Below are 23,874 nucleotides of genomic sequence, written 5' to 3' on the forward strand. Positions count from 1 at the left end.
TAATTAAGCAGGTACAGGTGTAATATAAAAACTATTAAAGTATAAACACTCACTCCAAAGAGGTATGCACACAGTCCGTATTCAGAAACTGTGCCTTTAACCTTTTCCATTTTCAGTTCCTGTAAAATTCACCTAAAACGCCTATACAAGAAATGTGCCCAAAGAGAACTGAAAGCTGCTCTTTTATCATCTTTATTACATGCAAAACATGGTCTCTTTTGAAATGTAACACTCTAAAGTCGATTAACAAACAATCTGAATCACTAAGTTATACTGTCATTGAGTTACAGAGGTTTGGACACACTGAATGGACATTTTTGTTTTTTATTATCTCAACCTAATCATTGTCTTGAAAAAAGACATTGCAGGTGACTAGAAGTGGGACTTATTAGTTGGAAAACACCAAGGGACAATAGCATAAAGCCTTATTCGAAGTAGATAATATTTCAGAAAAAAAAAAACATTTTACACGTCTTTCTTTTCTTTCTCTTCATCCGGGCGTTTTCCGAAAAATTAGAGGTTCAAACGATGTACTGAATGTGTGATTTACGGAGCCATCGAGACTTTGGTGAAATTGTGATGTCATATCTAAAGGCATAAACTGCCGCTGCAGTGCCGTTACAGTTATTCCACATGCAGATGCAAAAATGGTGCAGGGACACTGAGAGCACAGATGTGGAAGACCTGGAAACACTGACCAATCAGAGCAGACTGAGCTTTTTCGTGAGGGAGGCTTAAAGAGACTATGGGGCACCCAGTAGCTCGCCGCGGCGGCTGTGGGTTCGAATCTGGCCTCGGCCCTTTGCTGCATGTCATCCCCTCTCTCTCCCCCTTTCACACTTAAGCTGTCTAAATAAAGGCAAATAAAAGCTTCCAAAATAATCTTTAAAAAAAAAAACGACAGGCACTAAAAGGGAGCTTTTCAGACGGAGGGTGAATACAGGCATATTTAGGCAGAAAACGTGAGGAAAATAAGTGTTTTTTTTACCATTACAGCAGATAAACAATAGAAATATTCTTGTCAAAACCCAAAATACAAGTATGAACCTAAAAATGAAAACAGACTCTCAATTGTATGTATTTGCTGTTTTTCTTATTCTTATAATAAATTAAACATCTTAGGTTTCTGACTGTTGATTAAACTAAACAAGCAAACATTATTATCTGAGAAATACAATCAGTCAATAGATTTGCTGGCAATGAAAACAATCTTCAGTTGCTGCCCTATGCTCCCAAATATTCGACTCACATTATGAAAAAGCAGGCAAATGCCGAAGTTTAAGAAACCGTAACGATCTCTCCTCAAAGACCTGCACTTTCATTAATCATGGAAAGCCTATAATATACCACAGTGAGACCACATCTGGCTTCACAGGAGGCAGAGGCTGCAGCTTCATTACAGTCTGTGCAGCCCAACAGCAGCTGGCACAAAGAAGCACGTATAGATCCACAGATCCCGGCCAGGCAGTGGAAACACACTGGGGGAAAGTCTAAAAATAGCCCCAAGACTCTGATCAATACCTGCTAGATATGTTCCAACTCCGCTTTAGAAAGTTAAATTAAAACAGCGTTTCAGTGAGCAAACACAGTCATGTGAAGGCAAGGTGCATGAATATCCAGTGTAGATTTACTCGATTAGCTACTGTACTTCAGAGCACATTTGAGATACTTGTGCTTTAACTGAATATCTCCATTTTATACTTTTACTTCACTACATCTCAGAGACAAATATTGTACTTTTTACTCCACTTAATTTGTTTAGCTTTAGTTTACTTTCGTATCAAAAAATTTTTAATTTTCCCGATTAACTGAATTATTAAACTACGTCTTAAACTAAATAAACTACTTAACAAATGGATCCGTTCAAAAATACATCGTCCCGAAGCTGAAAACAGGGCTGTTTTTCTGCTCAGGAAAAACTGACTTTTTATAAATGCATGGTTCTCAAAGAACAGCGGCGCTACAAACAAATGATGATCTTATATAACATGATGCATTGCTGTAGAATAAATAACTCAACAGCAGGCTACATAATGTAGTTAAAATAAGCACAACTTTAAACACCCACAGCAGTAAATGCAACATGCACATGAGCACAGCGATAATATTAATGAAAAAAAAAACATCAAATATAATAATAAAATACTTACAGGGAAAATTTTACCGCACAAAGAGTATTTTTACTTTTGATACTAGAAGTCAATTCTGCTATTAATGCTTACGTTTACTAAAGTACGGTTTTAAATTAAATGAGAACTTTTACTTGTAACAGAGTATTTTCAGTGTGGTAATAGTACTTTTACTTTAGTAAAAGGTCTTAATACTTCTTCCACTACTGTATGACTGTGAATCTCTGAGAGATTATCACCTGGACACTGCTGATAGATGGTTTATCCATGTTTATTATGCCTGTATCATTTACTTCTTTGTACTATTTGTATAGTTAAAACCTAAAGATCAGTTGACTTGTATGGACAGGTTGATGTTTAGTTTATCGTTGGTCATTGCTGACTTTAAATATATATTCATATAATATCCATATATACTAGGGGTGGAGGAAAAAAATGGATATTGCATAGTATCATGATATTTTTGCATGGCTATATTGTATCAGCACACAGATGACAAGTATGATTTTTTTATTGTTTAAAATTATTATTATTAAAAATAAAATTTTTTCCAAAACTTTTGGTAGTTTACTAGATTAAAATCAATTGTTTTTTTCAGTTCATTAAACATTTTTAAATTAATCATATTAGATAAAAACAGACAGATGTTGACAAAGTTTTCCTTTAGGGATATCATTTGCAATTGAAAAAGGTATTAGCCACAAGGGGAAGGGATGAAGAACAGAACAGGTTAAGAAAGTCGTGGACTTAGTCCCTATTTGCCTTTTTATAGTTATTTTTTTCCCCTTCAGCTGTGAACATATTATTTCAGCTTCTTTTACATAAACGGAAATCACTCATATAATAAGAGATATATAATTTCCTCTTCAGCTCAATACAAATAAAAAAGGTAATATACAGGATTCCCACACAGTGTCATGGGCAAAATTTCCAAAATTTTCCATGACTTTCAAGGACCCATATTAAAAAAATAGATAAATCTCACCATACTTGCCAAGTGTTTTTTTTTTTTTTTTTAAATAAATGTATAAACATGTAAGATTTAAACTCTGTTCAAACATACTTTCAGCTCTTCAACATACATGGAGTAAGAATTCTGATGGTAAAAATACATTAAAGCTATATAATACTACAGAAATAAATGCCTGTTAAGTTACACGGAAGGTTATCCCAACAGATTACTATAGCTATTTAATTACAAACAACAAAATCCCATGACTTTTCCAGACCTTGGAATTTGATTGTGACATTCAATGACTTTTCCAGGTTTTCCATAACTCTAAATATGTTATCACAATACACATCGCAACATTTTTAACATCTCAATAATATTATAACGTGACTTAGTCAAAGTAGCTACCGTCATATCGTATCGTACGTCCTCTGGTGATGCCCACTCCTAATAACGGTCCTGTATCATCTTTATCATTATTTGTCCTTGTTCTTGGTTATTATGTCTATTTCTGTGTATTGAGAACAATGCAAAATAACAGAGTTTAATTCTGTGTATTTGTACACGCACTCGGCCATCAGAGGTGACTCTGATTCAACAGGTAAAGTGAAGCGCAGGTATCAGTCTAATGAGCAGGTAACGTTACTGCAGCTGCACACACGCTCTGTCAGGAGTAAACTTTATCATCATTCATGTGTGAGAGATAACCGTCCATGTGTGCGTGTTTCCAAACATGACGCCGCTGTCACATTCAAACACAGTCTCGAGGCTCCCCGCGCCATAAAAAACCTCTCCAGCCAACGTTATTCTTCCCTCAAAACATGACCCAAACACAGAGACAGAGACAGTCCATGTGTCCTGAAGTGGACCGCTGTCTCCCGCGTTAAAACAACACACAGGTGATGGTTATAAAGTGAAAGCCGCCCCGCCAGCAGCTGAAAACGGTCCGTTCAGCCAAACCAGCGCGTCTCAATATCAACATAAACATGCTCGTGCAAGCTTTGGCGCTCGCGGATTCAATAAAGTTGCCGCTGCGTTTGAGCGATAAACATCAACATGTGACAACATCTCAGCCCCACGAGGCTTAAATCACAGCCGCGCGCTGTGACTTGACAATCAAACGCTCGGTAACCGAGTAAAATTATAACGATTTCAGGCTGCGCCTTACCTTCAGTTCCGCACTCTCCGCCATCTTGTATTTCTTTGCGCAGGCGTGGTGAAGTGCTGTCACATGACTGGGACGCGCAGAGCGGCTGCGGGAACGCGCACACAGCGACAGGGGTGCGTTCAGGAACACAAATGATGAGAGGAAACAACAGCTGCAAAAGTTTGATATCAATGTAATAAAATAAAACATAATATAATGTAATATAATATGATATAATATAATGTCATGTAATATAATATAATATAATATAATATAATATAATGTAATGTAATGTAATGTAATATAATATAATATAATATAATATAATATAATATAATATAATATAGTACAATACAATACAATACAATACAATGTAATGTAATGTAATGTAATATAATATAATATAATATAATTTAATTTAATATTATATAATATAATATAATATAATATAATATAATATAATATAATATAATATAAAAGAAGTGGGTTCAAGTCATTGTTTTGCAAGACACAAGTCTTAAGTCCTTGCACTCAAGTCCCCAAGTCAAGTCCCAGTTCATGATGGAAATCTCTCAAGTCAGGTTCTAAGTCAACGCAGTTAAGTCCTGTCAAATCAAATCCCACAACCTAAACTTTGAGTTTCAAGTAATGAATAGTCATAATACGCTTTTTACCAAATGTAATGTAATTTAACAAGTGAAATAATATGTTATATTTACCAAAAACATGAATGCCTTTTACAATTTGTACTTTATTGTTAAAACAAGTTTGTTTGAATTTGTTCAGCTTTGTCTGTAAGTTTCGACCCAAACGTTTTTGTTGCCTCAGTTTTTTTCTTTGTTGACCACCGCATTGTTTTTGCACAAGGATGAAATTATCTTAATGGCTGATTTTAAAATAACATAGACCTACTTTTTAATCTTTGGGCTTTGGGAAGGTATCGAGCATTTTCAAGTCAAATGGCTCAGGTCTAATCAAGCCATGAGACACTGGTGTGAAAGTCAAGTTGCAAGTCTTATTTGATTTTATCAAGTGGAGTCATCGAATTTGAGAGTCAAGTCTGACTCAAGTCAGAATCATGTGACTCAGTCCACACCTCTAATATATTATAATAATGAAATATGATACAAAGGAATACAACAGAATAGATTCATCTTAACAAAAATGTGATTTAAGGTCCACTCACTTAACCTTATCACTTATCTTAATTAGTATAGAATAAAATGGACACCCGCATACAAACAGCCAACATGCAGCACACTCACATTTGTTGAAAATAAGCCTGCAAATTGCTGACCATGATCATACTTAGTCATTAAAGTCATAAAATGTTTTCTCCACACAAAGTATCTCAGTGTCCAAGACAGACTTTTGTTTTTCAAATTCTCCTGAATAATTCTGTCCCACTGGGAATCCCCTTTATTAGCCAAAAATGCAGGTCATCTCCAGCCATAACAATGTTGACCAAACAGTTTCAAATATCATCAGAACATCAATATCTTTGCCATCTTACAGTAACCGTACCATCAGTGCCACACCTCAACGTGCTCGGCTCATATTCCCCGTGCCAGTGCTGAGTAAAGGCCAGCGGTGCCAAGTGGAAAGCACATCTGGACCAGATCAGTCTGCTATGTGGCTTAAATCATTCCTATTCCTCCACCCAGCCTTTAACCTCACTGGTAATCTAAAATCATTACAGTCCAAAAGATCAGAATACAGTCCATCCACTTTTCTTTGCCTTTTTTTTCCAATGGAAAAACACTATAAAATACTGTATTTGTCATAGACTTGCATTAAGAAAACAGTCTTTATTGTCCTTCAGTTTACTGGTTTTGGAGGAAAACTAACCAGCAGCTTTAACCCGGCCAGAATTTTCACAATCAGAATCAGAAATTCCTTATTGATCCCCGGGGAGTAACTGTGGTTTGTTACAGTTGCTCTAATACCAGCACAGAAAAAATAAGTAGCAGTACAAGTGTATAAAAGTATAACATAAAAAATACAGTAGTAAACAATTAGCAATAGTATGTAAACACTTAAAAACAGAAGAATGTACTGCATATGCTGAGCATGCAAAATATAATTATAAAGAAATAAAGTAATAGAAAGTTAGCACTAGCATGTGAATATTTAAATGTATAAATATGTATAATGTGCTGAGTGTGTAAAATATAAAACTATGCCCTATGCTACAATGCAATGTATACAACTAGTATGCAAGTTCAAAATATAAAAATAGAAATGAACAACAGATATATAAATAGTAACAATAACAATATATATAATATGTGACACATGTTAAATATAGTCTACAGTCAAGAGTTGGAAGAATATCACACATTGAATAACAGGGAAATGTTGAGGTTGAAATATTGCCCCAATTATTGCAGTATTGCAGTTTGTTGCAACAAAAGCAACAAAAACAGAAACAGGTTACTCTGCTTAAGCCAAATACCTCTTTAAACAGTTTTCTGTCGAACTATGGAAGAAATACTGAAAAAGAAGTCTGTATTTAACGGGGATATTGTTCCTGGAAAAAGACGTTTGTTAAATTGTACATTTTTTCAGTGCTGTGAGCTCCACAAATACAATTCCAGTCACCTCCACTTATGGATGGAGACAGGAAAGTCTCAGAGGGCAGAATCTCAAAACCTAAACAGAAAAAACCAAATAAATGTCCTCTTTTTTATCTTTTATCTTTTGTAATTTGGGCTAACTGATCCTTAAATACATTTTTTGCATCACTTTCCAGTATGTCTATCTTTTGTATTAAGAATGAGAACAATCCTGTTTCATGGGAACAGTTACATTGTATTAAGACCTTTGCAGCTTTTAGTAACCGGAAAACTAATCCTGTTACACCAGAACCAACGTGACTCCCGTCTTTTATACAACGCTGGGCGAGTGCTGTAAAAATGAAGTTTGACAGTCATTGATTTTTTTATCACAAAAAAAGTCTATAAAAGTAATTTTCTAATTTGATATCTGTATAGAGTCACAGTACTCTCAAAATATGCCTGTGACAAAAAAAAAAATCCTTCCAATCTGTATTATTAATTTATATGGTTAAATTACACACATTCTGCACTTACTTGGTTAACAGAGTTTAAAATTCACTGTATTCAAAGTGGTTTAGCACCAATAACTGTACAAATTATGGAAATGTCTAACAATGAGTACTCATAGTTTCTGATTAGGAGAAACATGAGAATTAATCAACATTTGCATAGTTTACAAGATACAGCTAATACACTTCATCTCAAGTATTTATAATAAGTGTCTGTTTGAGCCTTAAATGTGTTTGGAAACACAATAATTGAAGAGAGAGATGCATCTCAAAGGCTGATGTGCAGCAGCTTTGAAGATTTGTTGTGAAATGTTCAGATTTTGAGCAGATTTCTTTGATAATCTTTGTTTTTTTTCTGTTATAGCACAGATTTAATGGTATCACATCAAATTCTGTATGTTAAATCCATGTGAATCTCTTGGGTTTAATTAATACGGTGCCTGTGACCTCTGACCTTCACAGAGATCATAGAAGAATTTCCCAGGAACCAGAGTATCAGACTTACATTCATGTTTTATTTTCATGTAATTTAATACCAGCTGACTCAACAACTCTTAACTTGAATTGTTTAAATAAGTCTAATCGTTAAAATCTTACAAACACAAAGACTGTGTTCAAACCGGGGAGGTGGATCATTTTATCATATTTATTACTGATGACTCAGATTTTGAATCATAACTTACAAATACAACCTCACCCTTATTTTCCTTTTCTTTTTACATTATTATCATAAATAAGTTGGCAGTGAAGCAGAGAAATGAAAGTTCTGGTATCACCAAGATAATCATAATAATCATATCAAAAGGAAGGAGTTCAGAAATATTTGCGGTGAGCTGAACTGTCTGCTGTGCTCTTAAAGGGCAAAACCGACCAAAGTAAGAATTCCAATAAGGTATTTTCATGGTCTGGGAAAGCTCAATTATTATTTGCAACTTTGATTTGTACCGTAAAATTTCAATCAGTAGTGGAGGCTATCATTTGCATAAATCATTGACCTCAACAGGCTTAAATTTGGGATAGGAGTCTGTGTAAGACAGGCTTTTATTTCCTTTAAAACTGTTGCTCAGTAAAGATTGGAAATACAATCAATTTATTTATTTAACCCTTTGAAACCTGGGCAAATTGTCTTTCTTTCTTTTCAAAAGCATGGGAAGAAGGTAATAAGCAACAAAAGGAACATAACCCCAGTACAAGAAAATGGACTAAATTAAAAAAAACAAAAACATAAATGATGATGACGATAATAATAATAATAATAATAATAATAATAATAATAATAATAATAATAATAATAATAATAAAAATAATAATAATAATAATAATAATAGAACAAAGTGAGAAAAAAATACCTGAAAAAAAAAATCTCAAAAATAATAATAATTCTGTAAAATAATTCAGAATATATAATTTTGAATGTGATTCACTAGACTTTTTTCCTTTTGCTTTTATCTCTTTGTGTGTGTGTGTGTGTGTGTGTGTGTGTCTTTGTCTTGTTTACTATGCTGATAATATTGTCTTCTTTGGTGCTCATGGTGCCAGTAAAATTAACTGAATTGTTAAATTGTGAGAATCTCACCAAGCGTACGATGTGTGTAGCATGTCCATATTTACAAACGTTTGATCACATGTACATATTTGTAAACGTGATCTAAGCAGCTAACTAACATTAACTCCAGCAGGTAGCCAAAAACCTGAATTTATGCATCCAAAGAATGGAAACAGGCATTTATCGAATTGTGCAGCCACACCGGGATAGTAAAAGAGACTGGGTGTCTAAATCGGACTAGGCTTTTATTTGATGTTTTACAGTATTTCTAAAATTCTGGTAATAAAACCCTGAAAGGTGTCGAAGACTTTTGTCACTTGGGGATTTAATTTGGTGCTGTTGCCTTTTCTATACTATCAATAAATATGAGGTGGAAGCATCTTTTTCAAAGCTTTAAAACATCCTATATTTTATCCCTTTTAACTCTGAACTCACAAAATCTTGGTACTCGATCACAGAATAACTTGTTGATCAACATTCCCTCAGTCAGAAGTACACCTTATACATGGAATAATCTGAAAAATAAACTTAGACTTGAACACTTTTCCACCATTACAACTGTTTAAATGCCTTTTTTCAGATCTTGTTTTAATGGAGTGTAAATGTTTTTACTTCTACACCATAATATGTTTATTATTATGTATTTAAATGTTTAGCTATTATTGTTTGTTGTTGTTTTGTGTGATTTATTTAGATTTTCACTGTTACTTGTTTGCTTAATTGTTTATAATATCTTTGTTCATGCTCCGTATCATTGAAAATGAGTTGTCTCAGTTGATTTCCCAAATCTTAAATAAAGGTTTGAATAAATGACTGAAGTACAGTCAGAAAAAGGTCTAAATGAGACACAACAAAGCTGTCCAAAGAAAAAGACTGACAGCAGAAACTCACAGCCTGCTGAGGGATTTAATAAAGCCAGTAGGTGGCGCCCTCTCATTTCAAATGAATCCAAAATAACATGAAGTGAACTCTCAGGTCCTTCACAGTGGTTTGTCCTGAATTACAGCCTGTGGCCTTTTTGTTCCTCTGCAGACATCTCTGCTCTGGATAATGCTTTTATACTTCCATACCAAACAAAAAATCTGTATCAAACCAAACACATTAGGCTTTATGCCCAAATCCATTATCAGAAAATGCTCTTTCCCTGGAGGTTCATACAAAGAATCTATTGACAAACTAGTTGTGCTGCTTGTTTCATAAACCAGACAGAGGTTTTAGTATATCATTATGCATCACCGCCATCTGCTGTATTGTTGATGGGCAGTGATGGGACAGGTGTCCGCTGACCACACGTGTTTATACAAACACTGCAAATCCTGTGAGACAATATGCTCCTCTGTTAAAATGTTTGATATTACAGTGTATGGATTTAATGTTAGCTTGTGTAAATGCACTCACTGTGGAGCAGGAAATACTAACATGTTTAAGAACATGTAAAACAATACTAGGAGAGAGCGATATGGATAAAATCCTCTGGTGTAGTACTCTATATGTAATTATATATTATGATATCAATAAATTTGTCTCTATATGTACCATGATATAGAATATTAAACCATTTATTGACATAATAAATGGATAAAAGGTGAGTTATCCTCAGGGTGGAAAGACATTCAGAGTATTTTTGAGGTACTTGTACTTCACTTATGCATTTCCATTTTCTGTTACTTTATAAATCATGACCATTGCATTTCATATAGAAATATTACACTTTCCACACCAGTTCGTCAATTTTAAAGCTCAAGTTACTATTTACTTTTCAAATTTTGGTTCTAGATTCAAAACATATAATCAGTTCAGAAAATAGGATGCATTGTTGTATACTGAATTACTCAAACAATATAAAGTAGTTGCATCAGCTCAGTCTTGACAGTTACAGCATTAAAATGCTGTTGATATGGTTAATGCATCAATAATATCCTAAATGTATAATTAAATATCACACAGGGGGCAAAAAATACTGTGACTTTTGTCTATTTTATTGCCCATACTTTTACTCAAATTAAATTTTGAATGCTTGACTTCTACTTCTACTACTACTTCAGCAAATTAAATGTACGATAAATAAAGGTACTTCATCACACTGATGCAAATATCACATAAACATCCAATATTGCAATAAAGCAGTCCTGACTATTGGCCTGCAGCATTTTCCACAATATAAATTACTGTGTGCAAGAGAAGTATGACAGCTCTATATATTTCTATTTACCTACAGTATTTATCGTCATATTGCAAAACCTTAAACAATATACACTGAAAATAATATCAAATGTGTGTATGAGTGTGTGGTGGCATTTTTTTGTTGGTTATAAGAAATGATCAACAAGACAAGAAAGTATAGATGATATTGTGTATATTCTTAGTTTCTTTAATTCATTACTTATTTATTTAGTCAATATATTTGTTTTTCAGATATGAACATGCACCGTGGAGCACTATGGGAACACAGGGCACATTTTAAATTAGTGCCTAAAGTCCCACTTCAAATATTAAAGTTGCTTAATTATGAAATTATCATGAAATAATTTATCATGCTACTAGTCAGCAGCTTTAAGGCCTTCTGTCCTCACTTTACAATTCAACTTGGGTTTTTAAAAAAGCCTGAACTCACCTTGTAAAGGAGACTTATTGTCCTGTATTTTCCAGTGTCACCATGGACACACCGACTGCACACACCTCCTGGGCCCATGTTAAGAGGCACATCAACTAAAAAAGAGGGGAGAAACCATCACAAAGAGTTACAACACCACCACCACAACAAGATGCAAAATCATCACATAAAAAATAAAAACAAGCAGTAAGAGAAACAGAACTACTAAGAAGAAGCACACAGCATCCATATAAACACCAGATGAATACAAGGAGATGCTAAGGACTGATAAAAGAAGCTAAACAAGTATAAAGTGATGCAAACCACACATAAAAAGATACAAAATGACTACAGAGATGCAAAACAACCACAAAGAAAAACAAAACCACCAAAGATGCAAAACAGCAACAAAAAGAAGCAAAACTACTAAAAAGAGACACACAAATAGACAAAAAAAACCCCAAAAAGACAAAACGTCCCATAGGAGATGCAAGACCACCATAAAGAGATGCAAAATGCCTACAAAGAAACAATAAACCATCACAAAGAATACAAAACAACCACAAAGAGACGTAAAACAACTGGAAATAGACACAAAACAACTGTGCAAAGAAGCAAAATGACAACAAAGAGACACATAAAGACCACACATAAAGACCACAGACAGACAACCAACACATAGAGATGCAAAACAACTGTACAAACATGCAGCCACACAAGAACGCAAAACAAAAAGGAGCAAAACTACTAAAAATAGACACAAAGCATCCACAAATATACACAAAATGACTTGAAAGAGATGCATTATGACTACAAAGACACACAAAAAGTCCACCAAGAGAAACAAAACCACTACAGAGACACAAAATGCCCACAAAGACATATGAAAATACCATAAAGAGACACAAAACCATCACAAAGAACTCAAAATGACCAGAAACAGACACAAAGCATCCACAAAGAGACACAAAAAACTCCCCAGACACAGAAACCTACACAAAAGATGCAAATTAATAACAAAAAGAAACAAAACAAAGCAAAAATGACCACAATGAGACAAAAAATGATCACAAAGGAATGTTAAATTACCACAAAAAGAAGCAAAGCTACTCAAATCAGACACAAAGAATCCACAACATGACTACAAAAGAAGTCAGACAACTGCTAAAAGATGCAAAACCACCACAAAGAGATATAAAACAAATGCACAAATGACCACAAGGAGAAAACAACCACTAAAAAAGTCACCAAACAACTACTGAGAGATGCAAAACCACCACAAACAGATGGAAAATGACTACAATGAGACACAAAAGAAAACAGACACAAATGTGACTGTGTCGTTTGAAGTCGTTTTCAGTCTCTCTGAGTCTTTTTTTAGGGCCCCATTGACACATAATTCACCCATGCTTGTCATCACACATCAACCTTAATCAATATTTCTTAATGTTAAACAGCTAAATGAAAACACGTGAAAGCAGCGGATCATTCCCACACTAGTTCAGATCAGTTCATCCTCGCAGGCCTTGTTAGTATTCAAAGGGAACCGGCTTTGCCACGGAGGGCAATTACCCTCACAGAAAATTAACATTCATTGTGTGTCAGTGACATTATGCGAGTATCTGTCTCAGTATGAGGCATCCAGGGAGCGAGAGCCGTGTAATCAATATCTATTAGTCCTCCCATCAGAAGAATTAGATTTCACTATTAGATCAGCCTGCTCCCCTGACTCCACGTCAAACATTATAAGTTGACTGGACATGTCATGCACCGATGTAGCCGCCTAATGAAAGAGATCATGTTGAACTCAAATACAATAAGAGGAAATATGATCCGTCTCACGAGGAGCTCTTCTGTGCAGAGGCCAGTAGGTGTCAGACTCACACCAGAGAGAGAAACAAACAAAAAGTAAAGCAGAAAGTGGCTTTCACATTTTATTAATATTGACATGGGTACATACATAAATGGGGAAATGATGGGTCGATTGTGTCAGAAATAACAAATGAGAGAAATAAAATGCAGCTGTGTGAGTGGCAGATTACACACACACTTCATACAGTGTTTTCCTCTTATAAAAATCAGATGAACAGGAGGGAAAGGTTTTGGTTTTGTCTCACAGATGCACGTAATAATAGAAAAAACCCTGAAACAGAGAAAATTATGGGATCAAATTTGTGTTAAAATAGTCTTAACTGTACATGATATTTATAAATGGCTCAAGATTGTTTCTTTTTAACCCTTGAAGCCTGGATCATCTTCTTTTGCATTCAGATGCCTTTTACAAGCTGTGTAACAGTTTTGAAACCTGAGCAAACTGGTTTGATTTCCTTCAAAAATATGGGGAAAAGGAAATGAACAACTTGACAAGAAATGTCCCCAAAATTGAGAGAAATCAGTAAACGGTGACAAGAAAATGACCTGAAAATTTGTTTAAAAAAAATGTGAGGGGTGTTCAAAAACTGTATTTATGATTATTATGATTAAATATTTTAAATAGTGTTACATAAATAAAAACTTTTTTTTTTTTAATTTCAGGAATTTTTGGGGTCATTTTCTTGTTTGTTTTTGCTTTTCACTTTTCTCTTTTTGTGCTTGTTTTCAGGGTTTCTTTTTTGTAACTTATAACTAATTTCTTGTAAATTTTTGGACCATGTCTTGTTGAATTGCTTAAAGCCTTCTTCCCATATTTTTATGAATAGTTTAAATCAGCAATTAGCCCAGGTTTCAGAAGGCTTATTATCACTTCTTAAAAGTTTGACAGAAAATCTTTTATTGTTTGGTGTAAAAACTGAACAGCTGTCGAACTAAGTGCTCACAATAATGTACTCTTCTTTAAACATAATTTGATAAAAAGAATTTGGTATCGGACGGCATGGTCAAATTTAGAAATGTTGCCCATTTAAAGTGCTCAACAACATATACAGTGATACAAATAATCTAAACAATAAATAAAGATAAATAACAAATAAAAACGCAAGACATTCAAACAAGCAACAAAAGCTAAATAATGAGATTTTAAAATTAATATCACAATTATACGAGCCATTGCACATCGTCACGTGATATATATTTATATGTATATGTATATAGTGTTGTTTTTTTTAATTCTCAGAGTAGCTAAAGAGCAGTTTGATTCAGAGACACTCCTTGGTTTGAGCTTCAGATCAACAATCCTTTGACTCACAACAAAAAGAAATTAAAATCTCTTTTACTCCAGAGTTCAGTTTTTGGGGAGGAGAGGTCGAAACCTTCTCCGAGTCTTCATCAAGTGCTAAAATCAGTGTATCTACAGCAGGTTGGTAATCCTTACAGGTGGGAGGTGAACACATGAGAGCTGTTGAGGCGGACCTGTGTGTGTTTTTTATTTTTTTGGCTGTGCTGAGGTCAGGTGCGGGGGTCGTGCCGGGCACTAGGGAGGCAGCAGCGGAGGTTTGAAGGTGCAGGCTCCGGTGCACTGGCGAGGGGTGAGCATCTTGCAGGAGAAATGGTGAAGGGCATCATGAGCTTCTGGGGAGGAACGAGTCCATCAGTGAGAACATGCAGACAAACACTCACACTGATTATTGTTCAGTTCACAGGTGAAAGCTGTTTATTAAACTAATGTTAAAGGATGGGGTCACATTTTATTAAGTCTGCCTTAAAACAGAACTCACATGCAGATTTGTGCATTAAAACAGTTTTAGTGGTTGTAACTGTTCCTCCTGTCTCTATAACCCAGTCTCACTCCCAGCTTGTCAAAAACTGACACTTGGTCACTGGCCCTCGACGTCAGATACAGACGCACTGATGCACCCTTGAGCTGTGGCGTGAGATGCACCAGCAAAGATGATTCTGAACCAACGGCCGAGGGCTCGACTTAAAAAAAGTACTTTTAGAAAACGCTTGATGGCGTTTTTACTGCGTCAGTTTTATTCAGATCTGTTGCCGTGACAGAGTAATTTGTCTTATTTTAGTGGTGACATACCTGTAGTGTTTAACAGCCAATTGAAGTGCTGCACAAAGAAAACAACGACTTGATTTATTAAAAAAAAAAAAAAAAAATCTGTTAAAAAGAGCAAATAGCGATGCTGCGGGAAACTACAATAGTATAAAATGTGAGAAAGTCCTTATAGGGCAGGCATGACGGGAGGTGGATGACCTTTGGCTGTTTGTGTCCTGTGAGAAACCAAAAGTCAGCTGAGTTATTTTAATAACTTTGTAGTGGGCTTATATATGTGGCATACTATGCTTGTGATGTGACACGTGACGTATGTGATGTTTGTTACATGACGTTCCATTACATTAGCAAGAAACTTAGTTTTGGCCAAAACCACGATGTTTTTTTCTAAATGTAACCATGTACTTTTGTTGCCTAAACTTGAGAAAGTAAACCTAAAAACAAAGTTCCTTCCTTCCGTTCTAAGTTAAGACAGACAGTTTGCACTTAAAGAGCTAAAATTTCACATTTCCTGAGAAAAAGCACATTTATTTTGAAAAGACACAACTCATATAACAAGCATATATTGACAAGCGGTCCCTGAGTGTCCAAAACTGATGCCGGAGGGGTACCTCTGTCACAGTTTAACCTGTACGCCCACTCACCAAGCGCCAGTATTTGGCAAATTGGGAGTGAGAATGTGTTGATCTATACCAGTCATAAAGAGATCTATTATTAAACATGATTTCAGTGTAAGGCATGAAGGACGAAATCCACAGTCCTTATTCTGTATAAAAACAGCTGATGTTAACTGGAGTCTTTGGCAAAATGAGTCACACATATATTCAACTTAATGTTTTTTTAACACAAGATTTCCTTTTTGCGATATCTTTAGCTAAGGTTAATCAAAATGTAGTGCACATTTCAGCAGAATTTCAGAAAAATGGTAAATATAAATGAAAATTAGAAGTCTGTTTATCAGAGATAATCAGCTGGTGATGCTTATCTCCAGTGGGATGCCAATAAACCATTAGAGAGGAAGAAGGCGCAACAGGATGATGTAATTAAAAGAGTGACACTCAAAACTGGAACATTGGAAAACCATGCGGAGAATTTGCTGCAAGTATGGTATTTATGTTTGTTTCATGAATAAATTAGAGAGGAAGGTTGCACTCTCCGCGTCGCTCCACATAAGTGATGTTTTCATCTGATGCCATTTTTAGTCTCTTTAGTGGACTTTTAACTTATTGATTTATTCTTTCCATTGCACTTTGCTGCATCTTGCTTTTTGCTGAGTTTAAAAACACTCTTGCAAAGCCTATTTTTTTCTTCTTTTTAATTATCCATGTTTCCAGTAAGTTTTTTATGTGCACACAAGCACACCTTTGGACCAAGGGTGCAGGTTTTGATTCAACGTTGTGGGGTAACCAATATGAAATGGGGGTTTTGGCTGGAAATTTTTGAAACACTTAATTTCCTGCATTCTGGTAAATTTTTATGCAGCAGTTGTGCATTTTCACCATCAATTTATAATGTCAATCTAATTAATATTTTCAAAACAAAAATCCTCTGCTACTTCTGTGTTTTGTTTTTTTTTAAAAAATATAGTCACTTGATTCGACTTTTTTCTGAATAGTGCTTTGAACAGAACAAGGACTGTGGATTTTCTCATCACTTACAATTAAGGGATGTTTTAATAGTCAGAATGGACAGGAAGAACAATTAAAACAACTGTGATTATAAACACACATATGTGCATGTGTTGTTTTAAGCCTTTAACAAATGCAAACATATCCTTTAATGGTGTCTCATTGTAAATATTGATGACACTGATCACAGGAGATGTTTAATAAAAAAAAGTAGCACTTGCATATTTATGCTTGTGGGCACAAAATGACATGTATTCATGTTCCTGTTTTGGACCAGATAAATTTACCTTTTAGCTTCTGCTGTATTGCATAACGAGCCTTTCTCTCTTGGTCCAACTCGCTGCACAAAGTGTCTATCCAAAAATAAAAAAATGGTCAAAAAAGGAATAAAAATGAATTTAAAAAAGAAGATGTGAGCTGCTGCGTAGCATCTGAGGAGTGTAATGTATGCTGTTTGCCCCTATGGTATTTAGAGTGACCCCTCTGTGTACTTGAACCCTGTATTTAAACAACTGTAACATTAAACCAATCCTTTAACGGTGGCATTAGTTGCTGTCTACTGCATGTAACCGATACAGCACTACATAATGGTCTGTCCATTCAATTTTCCAGAGCATGATTTAGGAGAAAATAACCTTTGCAAACAAAACAACGTGGTTTCAGTTACACCCTCTGATATATTATAATTTACTCAACTACAGGAGGAAAAAAGATGGAGTTTACAGGAAAAAGGCTGGACACAAACCGCCAATATTTCAATATGCAAGTGTCACTTTTCCTTTCTTTTGTGAGGCTAGTTGGTTCAGATTGATTGATACGGCCTATGTTACTTAAACACTTTGTGTGTGTGTGTGGCTATTTTTCCTATAAACTTAAAGAGCATTGATCTACATCCGCTTTACAGTCATAATCTACGGAGGCACAAGAGAGAGAGAGACCAACCTCGAACAATCTGCAGCTGCTGGACCATTTCCTCTCTGTAGGACAGCTCACGCTTCATTTGATCCTGAAAATTATCTGAAGAGTACCGAAGGCCACGTCAGATGGAAACTCTCTGACATTGTGGGGGTAATTTAAAGACACATTCCTGGATGCAAAGGACACAATACAACTGGCTCTTCTCCACTAACATCGAGGCTGCAAGCACAGATCCAAACAAAACAGATCTCTCACAGCAAAATGTTGCTAATCACAGTCTTTTCTTTATCTCATCAGAAACACTGTAAAATCTGACAAGTTGATATTGGTTAAAATAATCTTAGAATCAGATTGGCTTGAAAGAGTAAATCTAACTATAAATCTTCATTTATGTTTGCTTTATATCTAAGTACTTGAAATGTATCTGAATATCTTAATTTTGTGAAGTTGATGCAACTTAAAAATGAGGAGTGAAATGTTAGCAACTTCAGTAAAATCAAGTTAGTCTGACCTAACTTGATCGTGACAAAGAGGATTTTGCCAGTGGCGACGTTGGGAGATCTGTGAGTTCTGTTTTGCTAACATGTTTAAGAAAATGCAAACATGATTGACTGGTATACAACCAGCAGAGTGCAAAAATAAAGCGCAGTAAACCTGGTTTACTGAAGTTGCTAAAACTTGGGAGTTGGAAGGGAGCAGGAGTTATTTTGCTGTGCTCATAGGTTTCTCTGAAGTGAAAAAGGTCTGAGAATAGATAAAATATTAACACTTGAAACTTGAATCTGATCACAGAGACAAAATTCTGAAATTGTGCAGGCATATTTATAAGCAGATCGGTTTTCTTTTCATCTAACTCTTATCTTCACAGCAAATTATTTCAGACAAATAGAGATAACTTCAGTGAGAGATTAAAAAGACCATTTCAATATCTTGAATTAGGAACGGGCTGACACAGGAGGAAGGAGCTGAATGTAAGTCTGAGAAAATGGTCAAAATTTTATATTGATGTTAAATTGAGCTCCATTATTACTAGGAGAAATGGGATAAAGAAGAAACTGGGTTTTGAATGTTCTTTTGCTGTGACTTGGCTGTGACTCAGTTTTGTCCTACCTTTTAAATGCTGAAATTCTCTCTCCAACTTTTTCCTCAACTCCACTTGTTCCACAAGCTGCTTTTGCAATTCCTCTGCAAAGCCAAAAGCCAAAAAATGCATCAACTCATTTTCATCGGTGCAGGACACATCATTATTCACCCTAAAACACTGAAACATGTGACACTTACAGGACTTCTGAATCACAAGCAGGGGTGCGGTGCAAAGAGAAGGCAGGCACCATAATGCAAGGAACCACCAATAACAAAAATATCTGCAAAAACATTTTCTTCTCTGTCCCCATCACATTAATTTGATTCCATTTACTATGATCTCTTTTAAATTTCTGCACATTAAGATTGATGTGCGCCCAGTAAACCGACTTCAGGTGCGTTTACACCCTCGATAACAACCATTTCACCGCTTTCCTCGCACTCGCTGCCACAGTAATTGCCATGCATTGCCTGGAGCCTGAGACGATAATAATGGAGTCCCAGGGTTTTTCCAAGCGTTGTAAAATAATTAGCTGCCGTGCCTCGGGGTTATGGCTCTGTTCGTTAAAATATTAATAGCCTCTAAACGATTTCCTCTTACAATAATAAGTCAAAACTCCCACATCTCGTGATTAAGTGGTTTAACAACTATGGAAACACTTTAGGCCTACAAAATGTAAATTCACAATTGGGTTTTTGGCACGTCATCTTTAGCAGGCCGTGGGCTTTTAGCTGCATTTAAAATGAAGTGGAATTTAACTTTTTAATGTTAATATAACAGACATATCTTATTTTTGATAATTAAAACAACTCTGGCAATTTAATTTGAGTTTATAAAATTCATAAACTTAATAGCAATGAATTGGCTATTTTTTAAATTCCGTTTTATTTCTTACTCTTAAAAATAACAAATAAATAGCTGTCGTAATTAAACATGGTGACCAGGCTGTATCTAGCTGCTGCATAAATATATATTTGCAGGCTGGCACATTACAAATCAAACAAGGAATAATTGCTGATGATAATTAATATCACCTGCTACACCATTTTCTCTCGCTTTTATTTCCTTTTGATCCCGAAAACAGCCTCTTACCTTTAGCCATGTTCTCCAGATCTCTTTCATGCACGCTGATGTCGATGCGTAAAGCTCCATCGGCTGCACAAAAACAATAAAACACATAATTTAACCCACAAATAAATCATCTCTATAGCAAAAATACCGTAAAATGCGTACAAGGAAGTAAATCAAAGCAGCTAAAAACGATAAATCAGGTAGCTTTTAAGCTTTTTATGATTTTCAAATCATAAAATATAAAACAAAACTAATTTAAAACCTTGTCTGTCCTTTTGCTCCTGGTAGTTGCGTATTTCAGACACGTGTTGAGCACCTAAAACATAAATAAGTAAGCACAAACATTTTCAATTAAAAGCAGATACAAAATCCTCCAAAATGTGCATGAATAACCAAAAACCATAAACTGTTTCAGTAATTACCGTTGGATCTGCGGGGGCTGCTCGAGTGTTTCGACCCAAACGACGACGGCTCGTTCAAGAGCACGTGGCCGTCCTTTTCATGAGCGTACACCTGTAAAATGAAGCAGACAATCGCGTTTAATAACGCGGACCAATTACATGTCATTTACTGCAGTTCTTCACATAATGGAGGCCCCTTTTTTTTCCTTCTAAATTAAGCAGCAGCCCTGCAATTTGTTGTGAAGATGGTGGGTTCAAAAACACTAATTTGGTGGTAAAATAATTTTGTTTAATTATATTTTAATAGGAACAAATAAAAAGTAAATCAGGATAAATTTGGCTTTTGTATATTGATTACCGTGCTGGAAAATAGCTATATATTAGCACAAACCAATGTTGCTCCGTTTTCTGGGTTTTGGGGTAAATTCATTTTCACTGATTTTGGAGTTAATCATCGGTCTTTACTCATCTTGCATGGCCTTTCACCCCCGTCCCCAAAAAAAACATTAGGTCGCCCATAATAATTAGCAAAAATGCCTGTCTTTAATTTGATTTTATATATCTTTATTCCAGGCCACTTGATCTTGATTACATTTTTATCGGCCTCCTCTCCTCTAAAAGCTCTTTTCATATTCTCCACAACTGCGACAATTCAACTTTCCCCACGGGGATCATTAAAGTTTCATTTTATCTAATCTTACTTCATGAAGAGGAGAGCCATTACGCATCCGTCTGTCCTCATCTGATGACCCTGTGAGCACGGTGTCCTCCGGTGATGCTGCTGCTGCTGAGGGACTGCAGGACGCATCAGCCTGCTCCTGTCTCTCCTCCGAGGATACCTGCTCCGGCGCAGGGGAGTCACGGTGCTCTCCTCCTGGGGAGATTTGGATCGTCTCCTCCTCATCTTGACCCCGGTTGGACTCCACATCCACGTCCGGGTCGTCGTCGTCGTCCTCCACGCTGTCCCTGTCCGGTGATATCGATCTGTAACTGGAGCTCTCGCTGATAAAATCCGGGGACAGGTAGCCAGGGCGCACGCCGTAGCTGTCCCGGTTACCGTAGAGTTTGGCGATGGTCTCCGCGTCTTTTACGACCGGTCTGAAGGCCGAGATGTAGCTGATCTTCCTCTGAGGGGTCTCGTCCCCGGATTTGTCCTCGTCGTTCCTTGTGGAGGAGGACTGGGAGCTGGAGCAGCGCTCTCCGCTGTCCTGCTGGTGGTGAGGGAGGTGGTTGGTGTCTTTGGGTGTATTTGCGCCCCGGTCGCTTTGGTCCGATAGGTCGAGCTCTCCCTGCCGGACGCCTTGCAGCTCTGGGAGAGGTTTGGGTGGAGAGCCCGGGTAGGGCGGCATAGGAAGGCCGCCGGCTGTGGGCCAAAACATGGGGAAGGCAGGGTAGAGCGCGTCCTTTGCGCCAGGCCAGAACACACCGGAGACGTTGTTCTTGTTCGCATCGGGCACACCGTCGCTCTTTTTCTGACACAGCCCGTAGCTGGGGAAGCCGTACGGGTGGTGGGGGAACAGAGGTGGGGGGATTTTCTGGAGCATGCTAAAGTTCTTGCTGGGCACCGGGATTACTGGGTAGGTCCGTGCGCCGCTCGCCAAACTATTGTTTCCCTGATCCTCGTCGCACCGTAAAGTTTTGTGAGGGATCTCAGGGGAGCTGGTTTGGGCCAAAGTGGACGAGGCTTGTGATTTCATCGACGAGGACACCCCTGACCCGCTCATGGGCAGAGTCCTCTTTCTGCTCCCCCCGTTGAACATGGCCTTTACATCCTCCCACGCGTGATGAATGTCCTCGGATTGCTTTTTGTCCGTCAGTTTCAGGTGGCGTCTCCACGAGTTGAAGTTGGCAGCGTCCGGCTGCAGGTACTTGGAGTCTGGGGTGCGATGAGAGTGGAAAATGAACTTATTCGGGGAGAAATACATGTTGCAAAAGCTGCACTTGATGCACTTTGCTCTGGAGCTGTTGTATCTGGCGGGGATGAAGCTGCCCCTGGAGCCCCAGGCGCAATCATGAGACACGTCAAATGCGAAATTTTCTGGGAGTTTTGGCGGGCTGTGCGCCCCCAGGAAGGACTTACAGAGCCGCTCAGCCTCCCGTTTGGTGATCATGCCACAGCGCCTGGAGGAGATGGGCATGGCCCCGGCGCGCCGCAGGAGCTCCAGCTGCACGGGGGTGCACTGCACACAGGTGATGCCAAGAGCGACGCGGCGGTTGTGTATCTCGTTGTAGCTGTAGTTTTTCAGCAGCGTGTTAGAAATCTGCGCCAGGCAGAGTCTCTCCTTACCGTCTATGACCAGACACACGATGGGCACCCCGTACAGCGCCGTCTCACTCACTTGGTTTGGTTTGAGGGAGCTGGGCCCGGAGAAGCTCGGTGCGTCCTGCTGCTTTAAACTGGGGGAAGAGCTGGCGTCTCGTCCCGCGTCTCGAAGCTGTCCGGGCATCGACTCCATCCCTGGAAGCCTGTCAGTCAGAGAGGAAACAGGAGTGAGCCCGAGGGGGTGTTTGGCAGGATGCAAAAAGCACAATATTATCAGTGCATCATCTTAAAAATGGCACTAAAAAACAATTCCACACAATAAAAAACAAAACAAAAATCTAAAAAAGATGCCCCCCAAATATCTGGCAAATAGAGATAATAAAATGACAGTTATTATTATATCAATACCTATTGTTATAACTATAATTTAGTAGCTGTCAAGGTAGAAGGCCTACAAATACTGATGTTTACAGGACATACTACTACTACTACTACTACTACTACTACTACTACTACTACTAATACCACTACTACTACAATTAATATTAAAACAGAATTTCAAAAAATCTAAAATGATTAAAAAAAACCAGTTTCTTTTTATCCACAATATCTGGCAAATAGAGACAATAAGATGACAATTATCATAATTATATTAACAGTTGCTTTTGCTATTATTAAGAAACTGCAGGGGCAGTAGGCCTGCAAATATTTGTATTTAGAATTAATAATAATAATAATAATAATAATAATAATAATAACAATAATACCGAATTTTATGAAAATGACAAAATACAACTAACATCCGTTTTTTTGTTTTTTGGTTTGTTTTTTTTTTTTGCAGGAGATTATATTGGGAAAGTGAAATCAAAATGACGTCTTGTTAATCATTTTCATATTCGCTTGTGCCTCCGTGTATCCGGCCTCCTCTCTCGGGTTATCCGGGTTCCTGTGCGCGGAGGTGGATCTGCTGCTCGTCTTATCTCCAAATCGGCTCAGTCACTTATGGGGCAACTACTTAGGGGTCACATAAGATCCTTATACGCGGATAAGGACAGAAGGAAAATGCAGCCTGAGCTGCGCCAATGCGCTTAGCAGAGAGGAAAAGAACAACTCTAAGCTGCTTTCCTGGTAATTACAC

General features: G+C 36.9%; 2 protein-coding genes across 11 annotated transcripts in view; both read right to left on the bottom strand.

Annotated features, from left to right (window-relative positions):
• Positions 1-4,300, bottom strand: part of LOC121946893 (E3 SUMO-protein ligase PIAS1-like) — a 74,443-nt gene extending 70,143 nt beyond the window's left edge. Inside the window, exon 1 of the mRNA XM_088075304.1 lies at positions 4,250-4,300. Within this exon, the coding sequence (XP_087931430.1) occupies positions 4,250-4,273 (24 nt within the window). The 5' untranslated portion in view covers positions 4,274-4,300. The remainder of the gene's footprint in view (positions 1-4,249) is intronic.
• A 9,055-nt stretch (positions 4,301-13,355) lies between these two features.
• skor1a (SKI family transcriptional corepressor 1a) overlaps positions 13,356-23,874 on the bottom strand; it is a 23,924-nt gene continuing 13,405 nt past the window's right edge. For 6 of the 10 annotated variants that reach the window (XM_088075325.1, XM_042491667.2, XM_088075317.1 and 3 more), the window contains 8 exons: positions 21,175-22,939; positions 20,495-20,585; positions 20,335-20,388; positions 20,094-20,156; positions 19,028-19,102; positions 17,942-18,016; positions 17,287-17,352; positions 13,356-14,941 (listed from right to left, as the gene is read on the bottom strand). In XM_088075325.1, coding sequence (XP_087931451.1) covers positions 14,844-14,941; positions 17,287-17,352; positions 17,942-18,016; positions 19,028-19,102; positions 20,094-20,156; positions 20,335-20,388; positions 20,495-20,585; positions 21,175-22,929 — 2,277 coding nt within the window. In that variant the 5' untranslated portion in view covers positions 22,930-22,939 and the 3' untranslated portion in view covers positions 13,356-14,843. The remainder of the gene's footprint in view (positions 14,942-17,286; positions 17,353-17,941; positions 18,017-19,027; positions 19,103-20,093; positions 20,157-20,334; positions 20,389-20,494; positions 20,586-21,174; positions 22,940-23,874) is intronic. The other 4 variants (XM_088075344.1, XM_088075334.1, XM_088075343.1 and 1 more) reach the window with 4 other exon arrangements.

Source organism: Plectropomus leopardus, chromosome 1 (assembly GCF_026936395.1).
Source record: "Plectropomus leopardus strain MGB_pleo_1.0 chromosome 1, ASM2693639v1, whole genome shotgun sequence".
Lineage (NCBI taxonomy): Eukaryota > Metazoa > Chordata > Actinopteri > Perciformes > Serranidae > Plectropomus > Plectropomus leopardus.